The 18,953-nt window shown below is 41.1% G+C and overlaps 1 protein-coding gene across 2 annotated transcripts in view; it reads left to right on the plus strand.

Annotated features, from left to right (window-relative positions):
* The window catches only part of RB1CC1 (RB1 inducible coiled-coil 1), a 68,144-nt gene that overhangs the window by 26,994 nt on the left and 22,197 nt on the right, over positions 1–18,953 (plus strand). For both annotated transcript variants that reach the window (XM_066623788.1, XM_066623789.1), the window contains exons 8-14: positions 746–916; positions 5,673–5,857; positions 6,376–6,562; positions 7,553–7,634; positions 8,754–8,815; positions 10,111–10,214; positions 11,208–11,337. In XM_066623788.1, the coding sequence (XP_066479885.1) occupies positions 746–916; positions 5,673–5,857; positions 6,376–6,562; positions 7,553–7,634; positions 8,754–8,815; positions 10,111–10,214; positions 11,208–11,337 (921 nt within the window). The remainder of the gene's footprint in view (positions 1–745; positions 917–5,672; positions 5,858–6,375; positions 6,563–7,552; positions 7,635–8,753; positions 8,816–10,110; positions 10,215–11,207; positions 11,338–18,953) is intronic.

Consider the following 18,953-nt stretch of genomic DNA (forward strand, 5'->3'; position numbering starts at 1 on the left):
CTTAGAATGGAAAGCATACACAGTACTAGAAAACCATTTCTAGTAAGCATGTAGAATACTTAAACGCACCAGTGGTTTAACTAAACATAGAAACAGTTGTATAGAAGTCTTTCAGTCCAAGAGGCAGTCTTGTGCTTGGTTATAGCTGCATGACAAAGTGTAGAATCTGACTCAGGAGACATTAAGATTTTCATGTCGATTATTCCGAGTTAGGTGTATAGTAAAGATAATCTTTGGTATTTGATGAAACGTCAAATGTCACAGGAATATTTATTCTTGAATATTGACTATCACACTCTGAAAGTAAGTCTTTCTTGAACAACTCTCATATATTTAGTAAGTTAACTAGGCGCAAGTTATACTCGGGGATATTCTCTTTAAATAAAGGCCAGATTCAGGGGAGGGATAACCAGCATTCAGTACAAGCATCTTTGCACTTGCTGCCCTATTATACTCACATCCAAGCCTTGCCTGAGTGTTGGGAGACTCTCTGAAGTCTCATTTTAATGTTCCGAGTGATGGCAGCAAGAAAGAAAAATTGGTTCTTTTTCTTTTGCCCCCCCCCCCGCACACATGGACCTGTGCATAGGCCTCTGTATCCTAGCTGAATGTTGAGATGAAAATTCAATTGATTTTGTAAAGTTATATATGGAGATTTATTTTTCAATTTCTGGTCATTTTCATATGAAAATAATTTATTCATGCTGATATTTTGTGTGTGTGTGTGTGTGTGTTTTCTTTTCAGCTTGATCCAAGGATTATTCAGCCCTTTCTGGCAGACTGTCGACAAACTATTGCCAAATTAGATAATCAGAACATGAAGGCCATTAAGGGACTTGAGGACAGGCTTTATGCATTGGATCAGATGATAGCTAGCTGTAGCAGACTGGTAAATGAACAAAAAGAACTTGCTCAGGTAACATGACAGTTTCATTTTTTATACATCTGATCAGGAGATTATCCACTGTTTCTCTAGACTGCTTTGAAATGGTTTTTGGAGTATCTTGATATTAAGCTTGACTAAATTAAAATCAAGCTAGGTCAGTTTAGTCAAGCTTAATAACAAGATTAAAATCAAGATAGGGCACGTTCCTGGTTAGATCTACTCAGGTCAGTAATTGTGTTGTATCTTTTCTGGATTTATGTATTTTGTTAAACATGCATCTGAAGATGTTTGCAAACCTCTGATGCAGAACATGGATTCTTCAGCTACATAACAGTTGCTAGTACAATAGTTCAACTGAACCTATGGGAGGCGATAATTAGACTATACCACTATAACAATATGGACTGGACAGTACAGGGAGGTCCCCATTATAATTTGGGTTAAGGAATGAAAAGCTTGAACTTGCAGAGAAACAAGGAATACAGGGAAATTTTCTCCCATAAGAAAGAATGCAAATAAAGTAATGGGGACCATACATATGTCCTTACAATAAATGCAAAATATAACACAGTGAAAACTGTTTATATGAATCTGTTCTAAGACTGCAATCCTAAACATGCTTTACTAGGGAGCAAGTCTTGTTGAACACAACTGTACAGTTGATGGCAAACTAAACCTACACTAACAGCAGTTAATTCTACTTGAATCTTGTAAGCCTGTACTAAGAGAGTTTTTAAAGTTTTAAGAACCTAATACACTGAATTTTAAATCAAGAAGGTTGAAAATAAATCAAGATTAGAAGGCAGAAGTCTTGCAGAACATGTTTCTGTATATTTCATGTATATTGCAGATCAATATATGTTGCACAGAACAGAAAATGGTCTTGAAAAACAATGATTAAATGTGTGAACACAATGTGCCACTAAAACCGGTTCAAGAGCTGCTTGACTTAAATTGTAAGACAAATGCCTTTAGTTAGGAATCTGTCCATATTAAAAAGTGGTGCACTCTGAGTTGCCTTGAGACAGGGCTGGTCAAGTTCTGCTGACAGTAAGCAGTTTAAACATCTCTACAACAGAGAATTTTAACACTTGTTAAACAGAAATTAAATAGAAATTTAACAGCTTATGTTCCTTCAACTGTCTCCTGGGCCTGAACCACCCAGGCTGGCCTCTTGCATTCCAGTTTTGCCTTGCCTTTTCCCTGCCTCCCCCCCTGCTCCATAATGCCTTATGGCTACTTTATGGGATACTTATCACCACATGGTCCTTCTGGGCACCTCTCCACCAGCACTACTCCACTTCCAGCCATTGTGACATGCCTTATAGTATGTTTGCAATAGCCATTGTCGGGGCAATGCCCAGACCACCAATGCTGCCCCAAATGAAGCAGTCATTCAGTCCCACTGCCTGTACAGGTTGAACCTACCTATCTGCAGATGTGGTTCAACACAGGTTCCCTTGACCTGCATTGAGCCAGATTTGGCCCAGCCTGAAGTCTCCGAAGGTGACAGAAGCTGTGTTCGGTCACCTCTGGAGGCTCTTCTGAGGTCCATGGAGGCCAAGTGTGGACTCTGCAGCCCTCAGAATGGGCTCCAGAGATCCTAGTGGACCACTGTGAGATACAGGAAGCTGGACTAGATGGGCCTATGGCCTGATCCAGCGGGGCTGTTCTTATGTTCTTGTGTCCAGTTTTCAGCTGTAAACCAGAAGTACCCTTCTAGGATCTCCAGAGGTCATTCTAAGGCTGAGCACAGCCTCCATGGGCCTCAGAAAACGACACTGGATGTAAACATTTGTGTTCAGAGCTCCAGTGGGTCAGAAAACAGCTGATTTCATTATCCACAGTTTTTTTAGTATCTGCGAGGGTGTGTGTGTGTGTCCGCAAACGGATCCCCCACAGATACAGAGACACCACTTGTAATAGAACTGTAGTCTTCAACCGTTTTCGTGCCATGACCCAAAAAAAAAAATACAAACCAATGACTGGTGACCCCACTGTAGATTCTGCCCCTGTCCCAAGACACTATCCGCCCACCCCACCTCATTGCCACCCACTCTCCACCCCAGTAATGCCCTCCTGGCACTATTTACTGTAACAAATATTCTTATTGGAGAGAGCAGAAAAAAAGATAACATGCAGCCTGGCATTAGTGAAAGCTATTTTAGCATTATTGTGGAGAACCTGTGCAGGACTGGGACATAATCTCCTGGTACCTGAAGGGATACACCAGTGGTCTTCAACCTTTTTCATTCCTGTATGTTGCCACGACCCCACAACTGCGGTTTTGCAACGCCAATGGGGTTCAAGAACACTCTAATAGAAAAATATGGTGACTGGTATCTGAATGACTATTTTAGTCATACTCTTATGGTAGTCCCTACTCTCCAGGTTGGATTGGAAACTGTTTGCCATGTGGGGGCTGTTTTCTTACAAATGCAGCCTTTACCTTTGACATGGAGAGCTAATTATACTGTACTTTGGATCCTGACCAAAGTAATTTTGGAATATAATTTCAAGCTGTTAATTTTTAGTCAAATGCAATATTGCACTTGAATCTGAGTTTAATTAATGGCTGAAATAGAGAAAGAAGCTTAAAATGAGAGATAATATATTTCAATGAACAATTCCATTTTAATTTTTAAAAATATTTTCAGTCTTATTTTTAATTTTCCCTATAGAAGTTGAAAAAGTGTCTGTGTGCATAATTCCAAAGAAATATCATTAACATGTGTGCAGTATGTTATGTTTTTTATTTATAATATGTGTTTGATCTTATGATTGGTATGATCAGTAGATGGCAGTATATAACAAGCATATTTTTACTAAACTAGTAAATCCGATGGAAAACTGTTAAGATGCGTACAGTTGATGTGCACTGAAAAATGTACAAGTGAATTTTCAGTTTCAGGCCACAAATGTAAAATGGTTTCAAATGTTGTTCCATGTGGTAACTACCTTTCTGGTGTGGATGGGTAAAGTTTTAGGCGCTGTATTTTGGTGGTGGCTCAGATTGTGGAATGTTCTCTTCAGAGATATTCTTCACCTACTTTTACTTTCTTGATACATAAAGGCAAAATGCTAGTTTTATCCTTTCATGCTTTTAATGGATAATTGATTTTATTCTTGCTGTTTTCATGCATGTACTGCTGCTTTTACTGGCATGTGTATTTTATGTATCTCCATTTTTTGTTAACTAATCTGGAAGCTCTTGCTTAAAAATAAAATGTTGCATCTTAGAAAGTGTATTTGGAAATAAGGAAGTATTTTTGGCTGTTCCCCAAGTCATTGTGCAAATGCATGTGGGGGAAAAAATTGTGCAGTAACAAGGTACTGACAGTTTCATTTGTGACATGTTGCATAACATTGTTGCACAAGTGCAAAGTAAGGCCAGGATTTCTGTATGAAAGAATCTTACATTGTCAGTTTCATGTGCACAAGCCACCTCACGTACAAGTGGAAAAATAACTTGGGTTGCAACCCAAACTAAATAGATTACTATTATTTAGTAGGATCTGCAAAATTGTTGGATTAAGTCTTGTTTATTATAGGTTGGTTTGTTAGTTTTGGCAGAGCCCTGCTGCTTTGTTGGAATGAATAAGGGCTTCCTATGTGAGCACAACTTTCCTGTTCTCAGAACAAGCTCTCAAGGGTGAAGCAGTGTTCCACTGAAATTTGGGATCCAAATCAATATGTGCATCTTCCTAAAAAGAATGAATGTTCAAAGCAGTTTAATGAAGCCAGTAATGGAAACAAAGCTGCAATTCATACACACAATTTACAATAATCATATAGTAGCACAGAAAAAATTACTAAAATAGCAAGAAATCATGCAAAATCTATTTTTTTGCAGAGAATGTAAAGGAATTTTATATGACAGAACAATATACACCTAGTCTGGCAAGTGTTGATTGTAATATCTCAGACATGTGGGTACGTTTAGCACATCAGGCTTTTATTTAGCCTGGTAAATAAATTGTGATTTGATAGAACACTTGATTGTTCTGCATTGGAGCACTAGATGATCTGAAAAGCATTGTTTTCCTTTTTTTGATGGTGTAGCAGCTACAGGACATTTGAGAACCTGTCTTGCATATCGTGCATATTTGTGTGTATCTAGTCTGCAATTGATCTTAGCCATAAGGCCAAGAATTGATGCATTTCTTCAGTCTATGGAATTCAGTTCAGTTCCTGTCATGTGCACAAATTCCATCAAGGTTGAGGATCTGCATAATTTCTTAGCTATATATATATAGCTTATATATATATAAGAATATATATATTCTTAACTGAGGGTAACCCCTTGGGGGTGTGAAATTCAAATGATGAAGGAGGCATAGGACTCAGTCTCTGAACAATTTGAAAAAAATGTTGTGCGATTATTAATTATCACCATTATCAATATGGATTGAGTTGTTTTGTTCCTAGCTATCCATATGTAAAGTAAAACCAAGCTATTGACATCTTTTGAAGGCATACTGGTACTGAATAGAACTGTTGGTGATAATTATTTCGAGTCTCATAATGGGGACACATTAGGGAATCCATTTGGGGTCTGTAATCATAAAAGGGTTAAGAACCCCTTGACTTATCTAATCTTATATTTGAGAACACAAGTAATTAATATCAGTTCTCTTGTTTAGAATTGGGCAGATCTCTGCTGTCAAGAAAATCAAGTTTTGAACTGAGATTTGTATTGTGACCAATGCTTTAAGAATAGGAAAACATGTTTTGGTTCATTTCCAATTAACATATCAGTGATTTTAAAACTTCCATTTTCTTTTAGGGATTTCTGGCTAATCAGAAGAGAGCAGAGAACTTGAAAGATCCTTCAGTGTTACCTGATTTGTGCTTGAGTCATGCAAATCAATTGATGATTATGTTAACTAACCACAGGAAACTTTTAGATATAAAACAGAAATGTACTACTGCCAAACAAGAACTTGCAAATAACCTACAAGTCCGGCTTAAGTAAGTGATGCTGCTGCAGCACCACTTTTTCTCATTGTGTTTGTCATTTACTTGTTGTATATCTTGTTTAAAATTGTTCAATAAGCTTGAACAATCTGGAGAGAAGAATGTAACCGCTAAGGCATACCACAAAGTCTTAATTCAGATATTTACAACTGTAGAAAAGTGAGAGCAATATATTTTACATTTAAATGTTGGCTATCATTTTTATTTCCCTGTCTATTATAGTTTCCAAATGAATGTAGTTTTCTATTATTGTGTGTAAATGCGCAATGTGGTGCATCCAGTAAAACATTTTGTTCTTAAAAGGGAAATTAATTTTCTTCTTTTAAAATTTAGCAAGATTGGGTTACAACCTATTGAACGTAATTGATTAGCGACCATGAATGGCTGTTTTTATTAATTAAATAAACAGATCCATATGCACTTCAGAAAGAGAAGTTCAAACTGGAACACTGAAAGGATTTTTCTGGCTAATATCAGTCCACTATGCTACAGTGAAATTTTCTGCTCCCTAGGTGGTGCTGCTTTGTGATGCTTCATGCAGACCAGGATGGAGAGAAACTGCAAGCTTTGCTTCGTCTCATAACAGAGCTGCTAGAAAGAGTGAAAATTGTAGAGAAACTTAGTAATGTCCCTCAGATGTACTGTTTGGCTGTTGTTGAAGTTGTGAGGAGAAAAATGTTTGTAAAACACTACAGGGAGGTAAGCAACTTGACTACATGATTTGGATGTTGAACTTCTCGATCAGGGGTGTCCAGAGTTTTTGGCAAGAGGGCCACCATCTCTCTGATGTTGTGTCGGGGGCCGGGGGAAAAAAGAATTTACATTTAAAATTTGAATAAATTTACATAAGTTTACATAAATGAATCTATTAAAGATGAAACAACAAGCGGGGGGGGAGCCCACAGCTCATGTGAGAGGTCAAACAGTCTCCCTCACACTGAGAGCAGTTGCTTCGGGCCAGTGTGGTCTCCAGCCTCTGGAGGGCCAGAGGCTCATTGGAGACTGGGGGCTCCCTGAGGGCCGCATTGAGAGGGCCGCAAGTGGACCCAGGGCCGGGGTTTGGGCACCCCTGTTCTAGATCAATGGTTCCCAACTTCTTTAGTGTTGGGACCCATGTTTTAAGTACAACAACCTGTCAGGGCCCCCATAAGAGTGGAAGTGATGTAATTGTTTTAATAAATCACACTTTTTAAATAAATCACGTTATACTCATGGATGAATCAGTATATGGAAAGACTTGAAATTTTGATCAGTAAAACCAGGGTGTGTGTGTGTGTGTGTGTGTGTATTGAGATTTTCTGGGATGAGCTGAATTTTCTTGTATGATTTCCAAAGTAATTAATACTTAGCACCCAGGACAATACCTGTAAAAAAAAATGTATGTAAATTACCATAGGTTACTCGATACAACAGTTGTTTTCAGACATGTGGAAACACGTTGAATTTTTTTCAAAACATTTTTTTTCTGTTTGAAGGTTCCATGAAGATGTTGCAAAAATGCAACACTTTAAAAAAATGTTGCACAAACACATCTGTGTTATTAAATTGGGCCTCTGTGATCCCCTGGGAGAAACCCAGGGTCATGACCCCCGAGTTGGGAGCCATTGTTTTAGATTATGACATTATGACATGATCTATGTGTACCTATATGTTTATATAGTATTTATTTACACATATTTTTTCTTGTAGTGGGCTGGTGCATTAATAAAAGATGGAAAATATCTTTATGATGCTGAAAAGGCGAAAAGGGAATCGTTTGGGAAATTATTTAGTAAGTATTTCAGTTTTTTTCTTCTTCGTAAACTATGTTCTTATTCTTGGTGCTGTTTGTACAGACTTCTGATAAGAGTTAGTTTAAAACAGCCTCTATGCAGATGTTTGTGATGTGGGGTGACTCTTCATGGTGAATCATTTGTTCAGTGCATCACCATTAAGGCCAAATTACTTGTGATAGTTGCAGTTGTTGTTCTGCTCCATGTATCTGCTCCAGCCACACATGAAAATGAGGGGGCATGTGTGGGGGAACCCTTCCCTTTATATGATCCCTTGCCCCAGGCATATTTTTCCCAGTCTGGTTCCCATGCAGATGTGAACTGGGATTGCAGAAAAATGCCTGCATAGTGAAGCCAAAACAGGCAAGGTGAGGGAGCATTCATCTTTGTTTCTCCTTCTTGATATACAAATCCAATATTCTTCTCTCCTTTTTCCGCTAAACCCCCCCCTCCAACTTCATTCATGAACATTTGTGCCAGGGACTAGACCTATAATGTATACTTTATCCCACTGATCAGACATTTCCTTCTTGCCCCACAGTACTGGTTTGAAAATATCCACATAGTGAGGGGCTGCACATAGATAACAACCATTTGGGTAACAACTGTCACATAAGTATGTTTTTAAGGTAGATTCTGGATGGTGTCCTTAATGTGTAAGCAGGGTTACACCTTTGAATGTACATTCAAATTAAGTAAGCTTATAAATACTGATATTGGTTTAATGTTGGGGTTTTGAATTAAAAATGGTACAGAAATTGTAACATAATCTGTTCTTAACTTCACTTGTTTCAAAAACTTTCTAAGGTGAGTACTATTTCTATGGAGGAATTATCATTTTGATTGTATTGTTTTATGAAACATTTTTCTTTGTCATACTAAAAGATGAAACTTTAAGGAAAAAATTCAAACAACATGAACTTTGTCTGCAAATGTATGAACAGATGGTTTTGCAACAACAATTCAAGACGTGAACTGTATTTTTCATATACAAATATTTCTTTTCAGCACTTTGTTTAAAATATGCACTTGTTCTTATGGTTTTATGTGGTCCTATTACACTTGTTCTTATGTGTTTTATATATAAAAGATAAAATAAGTACTGTTTCTTTGCACAGGGAAATCTTTTCTAAGAAATCGTTTGTTCAGGGGACTTGATGCCTGGCCTCCATCCTTTTGTGTGAGTCTTTATTTATATTCATTATTTTAATTGAAGACATTTGGTTCTTTCCAAAGCATTTGGAGGTAGTTAGTATAAAGGTGGGACTTCAATATCCGTGGGGGTTTTGTTTCGGAACCCCCTGCGGTTACTGGAATCTGCAGATACTGGGATCTGATTTTTAAAACCCTTTAAACTCAAGAAAAGTGTGCCAAAATTGGGTTTCCTACCTTTGTGTGACCAAACCGATCTGTTTGAAGCTCTACAGCTGTTTTTAGGACTTAAAGACCCACTTCTGGGTTGTGCGGAGTTCCTTGCTTCTCCTAGTCTCACCCCAGAATACATCACACATAGGAGTACCACCTTCTGAAACCTACTTGCCAGAAATAATGAGATCCGTTGCAAAGCAGTGCCCTCTAGGCCTGTCATGGAAGGGCAATCCAGGAGGACACCATCATCAATTATATCTCACTGAGAAGTCCAGCAGAGATACATTCCTTGTGTCTAATCGCAGTGTAAATCTCCTCCTAGGTTAGGGCAACAAAAACTGTTTCAGACCCAAATCTCTAGTGGAAGTTAGATCAAAAGTGATCCAGAGAATCAATTTCATCCAGGAAACACTGGATTTGGGACATCACTACTTTCTTAAACATCCTGCTCACAAATGAGACCAGTAATTTCCTAGAATGGTGGTATCCATTTCCATGGGAAATGTCCACTTCTTTCCTGCCGCCTATGTACCCAATGCCTTTAGTTTCTGCTAAACTAGAGCCAATTGACAGATTTCATTGTCATTTTCGTGTTCAGAACATTAACATTAATACAAGTTAGCTATTTTCATTTCAGAAGCATGTTGTCCAGTATAACTTAATAGTCAAAAATAGATCACGAATAGACCATCTTGTTAGTGTGGTGTGTTCATTGCTACCTTCTGGTGCTATAATTTATAATGCTTTAAATAGTGTAGATTAAAAATACCATTTCCACTATTCAAAAGTCCTTATTCAAAACTGAGTATTGCTCATTTTATAAACTATTACTTTGCCTACAGTAGGCAAAGCAGTAATTTCATTATGAAGTTTTATAACCAGAATCATGATAAGTTCTATTTTCTGGATCACAAATAAGATAAAATATTCTGTGCATATTTTTAAAAAATGGAAATATCTGAAATAAAATGTTAAAGTAAGATATCAAGTTAGATAATTAATGCTATAATGTTAGCATTTTGCGGCCAACTGTTTATGGACTTCAGGTATTCATTCATTTACATATTTATCCATATGTATAAAATGTGCAATTTTGTTCTCATACAGACTCGAAAACCTCGCAGGTTTGATGGCGAACTTCCAGATATCTCAGTATCTGACCTTCAGTTTCTACAGTCCTTTTGTCCTTCAGAAGTCCAACCTTTACTCAGGTAAGACAAAATTATTAATGCATTCCAGATTATTTACAACTCCTAATAAAATGAAAGAGGCTTTCTTAAATATTTCCTGTGATGGAATAGTAATTGGTTAAAGTACAGAAAGCAGAGAGTAGGACTAAGTGGGCAGTTTTAACAATGCAGGGAAGTAAGAAGTGGGGTCCCTCAAGGATCCGCATTGGGACCATTGCTTTTGAACTTGTTGATATGGAGTTAGGATAAACAATGAGGTAGTCAAGTTTGCAGATAACATCAGACTACAGGTATAACCTTATTATGCATGGATTTTTCACCCCCCTCCCAGTTTTATCTCTACAGGATGAGAAGCATCCTTTAAATTAAAGGGTAAAGTCATTTTTTCAATCCATCAATCATTCTTTCTCCATGCTTAGAATAGCTCCACTCCGAGGCAAGTGACCCATCACCTCCATGCTCTGGGTGAAGGGAGGGGTCAGAGTGAAGTCTTTCTAAGCATCTGGAGAGAGAATGATTGCCTGATGTCTCTGTCTTGCATTACAAAGGTCAGCAAGGCTGTTTTTAAATCACTGAGCAAAGGGACATTGTTTTTTAAAACTGATTTTCTTTAAAGTGATTTTTTAGCATCCATGTGGGTTCTTTACAAACCCTAGTGGATGCAGAGACTCAACCTGTATTCAGGAAAAAAAACCAACTGCTAAAGAGCAAGGGGAGAAATGTGCCTCTTTTTCCTGCATGGGGGCTTCACAGAGGCAGCTGGTGGGCCACTGTGAGATTGCTGGACTTAGTCCTTTGGCCAGATCCATCGGGTTTTTCTGTCAATCTAGCTTCTGCTGAAGTGTGTGCTGTTTTTAGTGTGCAGAACTTTCCTTTGCTCTGCAACATTTTGTTTGCATTCTATGCTTCTAATATGCATGTTGAGCATATGTGTGTGTTAGACATTACAACTGTTTAAATATAATCTCTGCTTTATATTTTATAATAATATGTCATGTTAAATTATATTTAAAGGGTTCCCATGCTTTGTGATTTCGAACCTCTCCACCAGCATGTACTTGCTCTACATAACCTGGTCAAAGCAGCACAAAGTTTGGATGATGAAATGTCACAGACAATTACAGATCTGCTGAATGAACAAAAGGTATTTTCAGAATATGCATGTTGCCAATGTAAAAAGATGAAATATTTTATGCCAATATGCAGCAGAATTACTTGAAAGTAAATTTATTTGTAAAATTAACCTAATGCGCAGAGAGAGAGAGAGAGATGAATATAGGTTTTGTCCTTATACATTTTGGTTTGAGAAGCATGCTTTTTTGGTTTGGGTTCCTCATTTCCCCAAAGGAAATATTTGTTTGATTTAGACACAGACCACAATTCTGAGAGCAGCAAAAAAGAATAGGAATAATATTGGATGTAGCATTATAGGTACTTTCTGACTTGCGTAAGCCTCACATTTTGAATTGATTACATGTTTATGTAAAATCTGAACTGTGTAAAAGCAACCATCCACCCACCCATTAGCTTTGTTCTGTAAGCTAGAATCATTCCCAGTGCCCCACATTTCTTTTTTTGTTAGAGTCCACAAGGAGGAAGGAGTGAGATCACTGTGCCCTAAGGATTGGAATGCAGGTTTTTTCCCCTTCCCCTGTGGGCTCTTTAAGCAAAAAAAGGAAATGTGGGTCCATTCAAATGAAAGACTTGCCACATGATACAAATTAGATAAAACCAAACTAACTTTACCATGGCAAAAATATAATGCTGATGGGAACAATCCAAGCTTACAGAGCAAGTTTGAAGTGCTGTTTAGAAATATTATCAATTTTTACTTCAGTGTGCATACTCCCTTAAGACTTTAAACTACAGCAGTGGTTCCCATACTTAATCTGGGTCACGATGCCCTCACAACTTCTTCTTCCCGACTCAGCTGGGATTTCACAAAATCCCATGAGATCCAAGATGGTGGCACCCAAATCTCATGAGATTTCATGAAATCCACAGTGGGGGAACAGGTAGGAGGGATAATTAGGAACATTTTGTGGTGCTGCTGTGAGTGTGTTGTGATCCCCTAAGGCAGGGGTGTCCAAAGTTTTTGACAGGAGGGCACATCAGCTCTCTGACACTGTGTCGGGGGCCGGGGGGAAAAAAGAATTAATTTACATTTAAAATTTAAATAAATTTACATAAGTTTACATAAATGAATATATTAAAGATTAACTTATATGAATGAATGAAGGTCTTGCAATAGCTCAATGCCTATAAAAGACCTTGCACAAAGCAAGGCTGGCCTTTCCTTTGCTGCTGCTGCTGCATCACAGATGTGAAAGAGCAAGCAGTGGAGGGAGCTCTTATCCCACAGCTCACACAAGAGGTCAAACAGTCGCCCTCATGCTGAGAGAAGTTGCGTTGGGCCAGTGTGGGCTTCAGCAAATCTCCGGAGGGCCAGAAGCTCATTGGAGACAGGGGACTCCCTGAGGGCCGCATTGAGAGACCTCAAGGGCCGCAAGTGGCCCCCGGGCCGGGGTTTGGGCACCCCTGCCCTAAGGTATTGCAATGTATAGATGAATTAAAATTAGTTGCTTTTGGTGAGGCTTTCATTTGAGTGAATGTTCAAATAGCAAAAACCTGTATTTATCATGATAGGAAATCTTCAGGACTGCCATTCATTGCAACATAATACAGGGGGCCCCCATATCCGCGAATTCAGTTATCTGCAGATTGGGACCAGGCTCCCCCAGCGCACGCCTCCTCTGGAGACAAAGGGAACTCTGCTCTCCTCACCTCCAGAGGAGCTTCTCCATTTCCAGCCTCTGCCAAACTCAGATTGAACTCTGCTATTAAAATAACTCGACTTCCGGTTTCACAGAGAAACCAGAAGTGACTTTTTAATGCATTTTTTATTTTAATGTAGATTTTTAGGGATGTGGGAACCTACAGAGGTAAGTGGGGAGTCAGCAAAAATTACAAACCTTCCCTCTCATGTGAGCAAGAGATGGCATCTTGGATTTGGATACAATCCCATTTCTGTATCCAGATCATGACTTCTGGTACGTCTTCTATAATAAGTAACTGGGAATTGACCGCTTCAGGTAAAACTGCATATTGGTCACTAATGATATCCATTACTTCAAAAAAAAAAAATACATTTCATGTCTGGCCAGGGTATAATTGTCCATTGTCTCTACTTTATGCCTTGGTGTCAAACCACCTATTGTTAACCACCTCTGTTTTTTTATATCTTAACCAACTGTACTCTAAATTTTTTTTATTAAGAAACAAGATGGATAGAATTATTTAAATCTCATCAATAGACATGTCTCCAAATAATGGATCCTAAAAAGAAATAGTTTTTATTTGTAAAGTGAGCGCAAGCATTGGGCTTGTTGGAACACTTACCTTGGAGAACCCCAACTTGGTTTTTCTTTCTTAAGGTAGTTTGCTGAACTTTAAATTTTGGACACTTGTGATGGTGACTTTTTTGAAGGTATACTTATTCTGACTTCATTCCAAAACATCTGAAGTTTACCAATATCAGCCATAAGTGTTTCTTATATATTTTTTAACGCATCTGTTGTGAATCCATGTGCTTGTCACCTTATCAGGAGGCCTTTGATTATTTTTATAGCTTCTTCTGAGAGAAGCCACATATGGAAAGACTTGACTCCAGGGAAAAGCTTGCTTTTCAAAAATATTTTGCTTTACTAATTGTATCTTTGTAGGGCTCTTCATGTTTCTGTCTCTCAGAAGGAGACTGGACATTTCCTATAGGTATTAACTGGCAAACATTTGATCATACCTCAGTTATTTCCTACTATATATATTTTTAACTTTGGGACTGTGGTCCAGTATAGGATTTCAGTTATAACTGACACATGTGTAACTATGCATAGGTCTGCAGTTTAAGGGTCAATTATATGTTACGTTAAATACACAGTTTTGCTCTGTGAGGTTGTGTTTAAAGTACGTACTAGCCTTGGAGTGGTGGAGGGGGGAGGAGACCAAGGAGAGGGCAATCAGGATCAACCTCTAGCATGTGGGAAGGAGGTATCAGCTCTTTTCTGCTGCATTGTAGTATCAACAGAAACCATGTCCCTACTGTGAAGCTGGTCTTAGCCCCAGGAGAGTTGTTTTCATTGTCATCTGTGGAAGGTTCCTTCCAAGGACTAATGGCAGCTTTGGGGGCATGATGTTTGTCAGGAACCCAGTGCAGTATGAAAGGATTAAAATCCTTTTCGTATATATCACAATCCTTATCACTCCCCTCCTTCCAAGCTCTTATTTAACTAAAAATAAATTTAAAAGCATGCAGTTTAACGTAACATGTAGTTTGATCCTGTTGGCATCCTTCAGTCTCAGAAGACTATGGTGTCACGCTCTGAATGGTGGTTCTGGAACAGTGTCCTCTCCAGTGCGCGAAGCCTGGGTAAAGTAGGTATGGAGGATAGGCTGTTACCCATGCAGCAAATCCACGTCGCTGATATGGTCCAATGGAAAGGCAGAGGCCAATACGGTTGGTTCCAGCGGCATCGCAGGAGTTGCCAGAACGTGACTGTGTTCAGCCATGAACTGCCTCAGGGACTCCGGCTCTGGATTTTGCCTCGAGGTTGACTCCTGAAGCCTTTTCATAAGAACATAAGAACATAAGAACAGCCCCACTGGATCAGGCCATAGGCCCATCTAGTCCAGCTTCCTGTATCTCACAGCGGCCCACCAAATGCCATAGGGAGCACACCAGATAACAAGAGACCTCATCCTGGTGCTCTCCCCTACATCTGGCATTCTGACTTAACCCATTCCTAAAATCAGGAGGTTGCGCATACACATCATGGCTTGTACCCCATAATGGATTTTTCCTCCAGAAACTCGTCCAATCCCCTTTTAAAGGCGTCTAGGCTAGACGCCAGCACCACATCCTGTGGCAAGGAGTTCCACAGACCGACCACGCGCTGAGTAAAGAAATATTTTCTTTTGTCTGTCCTAACCCGCCCAACAATCAATTTTAGTGGATGTCCCCTGGTTCTGGTATTATGTGAGAGTGTAAAGAGCATCTCCCTATCCACTCTGTCCATCCCCTGCATAATTTTGTATGTCTCAATCATGTCCCCCCTCAAGCGTCTCTTTTCTAGGCTGAAGAGGCCCAAACGCCGTAGCCTTTCCTCATAAGGAAGGTGCCCCAGCCCCGTAATCATCTTAGTCGCTCTCTTTTGCACCTTTTCCATTTCCACTATGTCTTTTTTGAGATGCGGCGACCAGAACTGGACACAATACTCCAGGTGTGGCCTTACCATAGATTTGTACAACGGCATTATAATACTAACCGTTTTGTTCTCAATACCCTTCCTAATGATCCCAAGCATAGAATTGGCCTTCTTCACTGCTGCCGCACATTGGGTCGACACTTTCATCGACCTGTCCACCACCACCCCAAGGTCTCTCTCCTGATCTGTCACAGACAGCTCAGAACCCATCAGCCTATATCTAAAGTTTTGATTTTTTGCCCCAATGTGCATGACTTTACACTTACTGACATTGAAGCGCATCTGCCATTTTGCTGCCCATTCTGCCAGTCTGGAGAGATCCTTCTGGAGCTCCTCACAATCACTTCTGGTCTTTACCACTCGGAAAAGTTTGGTGTCATCTGCAAACTTAGCCACTTCACTGCTCAACCCTGTCTCCAGGTCATTTATGAAGAGGTTGAAAAGCACCGGTCCCAGGACAGATCCTTGGGGCACACCGCTTTTCACCTCTCTCCATTGTGAAAATTGCCCATTGACACCCACTCTCTGCCTCCTGGCCTCCAACCAGTTCTCAATCCAGGAGAGGACCTGTCCTCTAATTCCCTGACTGTGGAGTTTTTTCAGTAGCCTTTGGTGAGGGACCGTGTCAAACGCCTTCTGAAAGTCCAGATATATAATGTCCACGGGTTCTCCCGCATCCACATGCCTGTTGACCTTTTCAAAGAATTCTATAAGGTTCGTGAGGCAAGACTTACCCTTACAGAAGCCATGCTGACTCTCCCTCAGCAAGGCCTGTTCGTCTATGTGTTTTGAGATCCTATCTTTGATGAGGCATTCCACCATCTTACCCGGTATAGATGTTAGGCTGACCGGCCTATAGTTTCCTGGGTCCCCCCTCTTTCCCTTTTTAAAAATAGGCGTGACATTTGCTATCCTCCAATCTTCTGGCACCGTGGCCGTTTTGAGGGACAAGTTGCATACCTTAGTCAAGAGATCTGCAACTTCATTCTTCAATTCCTTAATAACCCTTGGGTGTATGCCATCAGGGCAAGGTGACTTATTGATCTTTAATTTATCAATGAGGTCTGAAACATCTTCTCTTTTAACCTCTATCTGACTTAACTCCTCGGTTAGGAGGGGCCGTTTGGGCAGCGGTATCTGCCCGAGGTCTTCTGCCGTGAAGACAGATGCAAAGAACTCATTTAATTTCTCTGCCATCTCTAAGTCTCCTTTTATCTCCCCTTTCCCTCCCTCACCATCCAGAGGGCCAACCGCTTCTCTGGCGGGTTTCCTGCTTCTAACATATTTGAAGAAGCTTTTATTATTCCCCTTAATGTTGCTGGCCATGCGTTCCTCATAGTCTCGCTTGGCCTCCCCTATCACCTTCTTACATTTCTTTTGCCACAGTTTATGTTCCTTTTTATTCTCTTCATTAGGGCAAGACTTCCATTTACGGAAGGAAGCTTCCTTGCCCTTCACAGCCTCTCTAACTTGGCTGGTTAGCCATGCGGGCACCCTCCTGGATTTAGTGGAACCCTTCTTTCTTTGCGGTATACACCTCTGCTGGGCCTCTATTACTGTTGTTTTAAGCAGCCTCCATGCACTCTGGAGAGATTGGACTCTTTTTACCCTCCCTTTCAACCTCCTTCTAACCAGCCTCCTCATTTGAGGGAAGTCCGCCCGTCGGAAGTCAAGGGTTTTTGTTAGAGATTTGCCTGGTATTCTTCCCCCAACGTGCAGGTCAAAACGGATCGCAGCATGATCACTGTTCCCCAATGGCTCAGTAACGTTTACATCTCTAACCAGGTCCTGCGTACCGCACAAAATTAAATCCAGAGTCACCTGTCCTCTGGTGGGCTCCGTGACTAGCTGATCTAAGCCACAGTCATTTAGCACGTCAAGAAATCCGGTTTCCTTATCGTGACCAGAACACAAATTGACCCAGTCAATATGAGGATAATTGAAGTCCCCCATGATTACAACCCTGTCCTTCCTTGTCACCTCCCTGATCTGTTTCCTCATTTCAAGGTCCCCATCAGATTTCTGGTCTGGAGGACGATAGCACACCCCCAGTATTACATCGCTGCTCAAGCCTGGTAATTTAACCCACAGAGATTCTACGGTGGAGTCGGACCCACCTTCAATCTCTACTTTGCTGGATTCTATCCCTTTCTTAACATAAAGGGCCACCCCACCTCCAACACGCCCCTGCCTGTCCCTCCTGTAGAGTTTATAGCCCGGGATTGCGGTATCCCACTGATTCTCCGCATTCCACCAGGTTTCCGTTATGCCCACTATGTCAATATTTTCCCTTGTCACCAGACATTCCAGTTCTCCCACCTTTGCTCGTAGACTTCGGGCATTCGCATAAAAGCATTTATACACGGAATGCCCCAGGATGGGCTGCTTATTCGCTCCTTTGTCCCTGCATCCTCTCAGTGTGCCAAACTGTCTATCACATCCCATCTCCCTACCTTTCCCAATTTCTTCTCCTACCCTGCCTTTGTCTTGTTGTTCTCTAACCTCCCCATCCTCATCCCATAGGGATGAGGAGTCCCGAACCGGATGCCCCTCGGCTCCTGTCGGCCTTCCCCCAGGGATCAGTTTAAAAGCTGCTCTGCCACCTTTTTAATGTTATGCGCCAGCAGTCTGGTTCCATTCTGGTTCAAATGGAGCCCGTCCCTCTTGTACAGGCCCCGCTTGTCCCAAAACGTTCCCCAGTGCCTAACGAATCTAAACCCCTCCTCCCTACACCACCGTCTCATCCACGCATTGAGACCCCTGATCTCTGCCTGCCTAGCTGGCCCTGCGCGTGGAACAGGTAGCACTTCAGAGAACGCTACATTTGAGGTCCTGGCTTTCAGCTTCCTGCCTAAAAGCCTAAATTTGGCCTCCAGGACCTCCCAGCTACACTTGCCCACGTCGTTGGTGCCGACATGCACCACAGCCGCTACCTCTCCCCCAGCACTGTCTACCAGCCTGTCTAGACGAGAAGTGATGTCCGCAACCTTCGCACCAGGCAGGCAAGTCACCATGCGGTCCTCACATCCGTCGCAAACCCCCCTCTCTATGTTTCTAATAATCGAATCCCCCACTACAAGAAGCCCCCGACCCCCCTCCCGCCGAGGAGTATCCCGAGTGCGCTCGGATACGGGCCCATCCCCTGGAGAAGGGATCCCCCCTAGGGGATTGTTTCCCTCCTCTCCAGGATGACGTCCTCCAGTCCCGAGACTTCCCACCCGGGCAGCCGAGGAGCTGCACGCCTGAGGTTGGGACGAAGCCTGATCGTCCCCGGAAGTCTCCCCACGGTCCTCCTCTGGCTGCCTGCGCTTCTCCAGGTCGGCCACCAAGGCTTCAAGGGAGCGGACGCGTTCCCTGAGAGCCTGGAGCTCCTTGCACCGAGGACACACCCATGACTTATGCCCCAGAGGCATATAGTCATACATGTGGCACTGGATGCAAAACACTGGATAGCCCCCACCCTGCTGCTGGCTGTCTGACTGCATAGCTTTTTTGTTGT

The sequence above is a fragment of the Tiliqua scincoides genome, chromosome 4 (genome assembly GCF_035046505.1).
Source record: "Tiliqua scincoides isolate rTilSci1 chromosome 4, rTilSci1.hap2, whole genome shotgun sequence".
Taxonomy (NCBI): Eukaryota; Metazoa; Chordata; class Lepidosauria; order Squamata; family Scincidae; genus Tiliqua; species Tiliqua scincoides.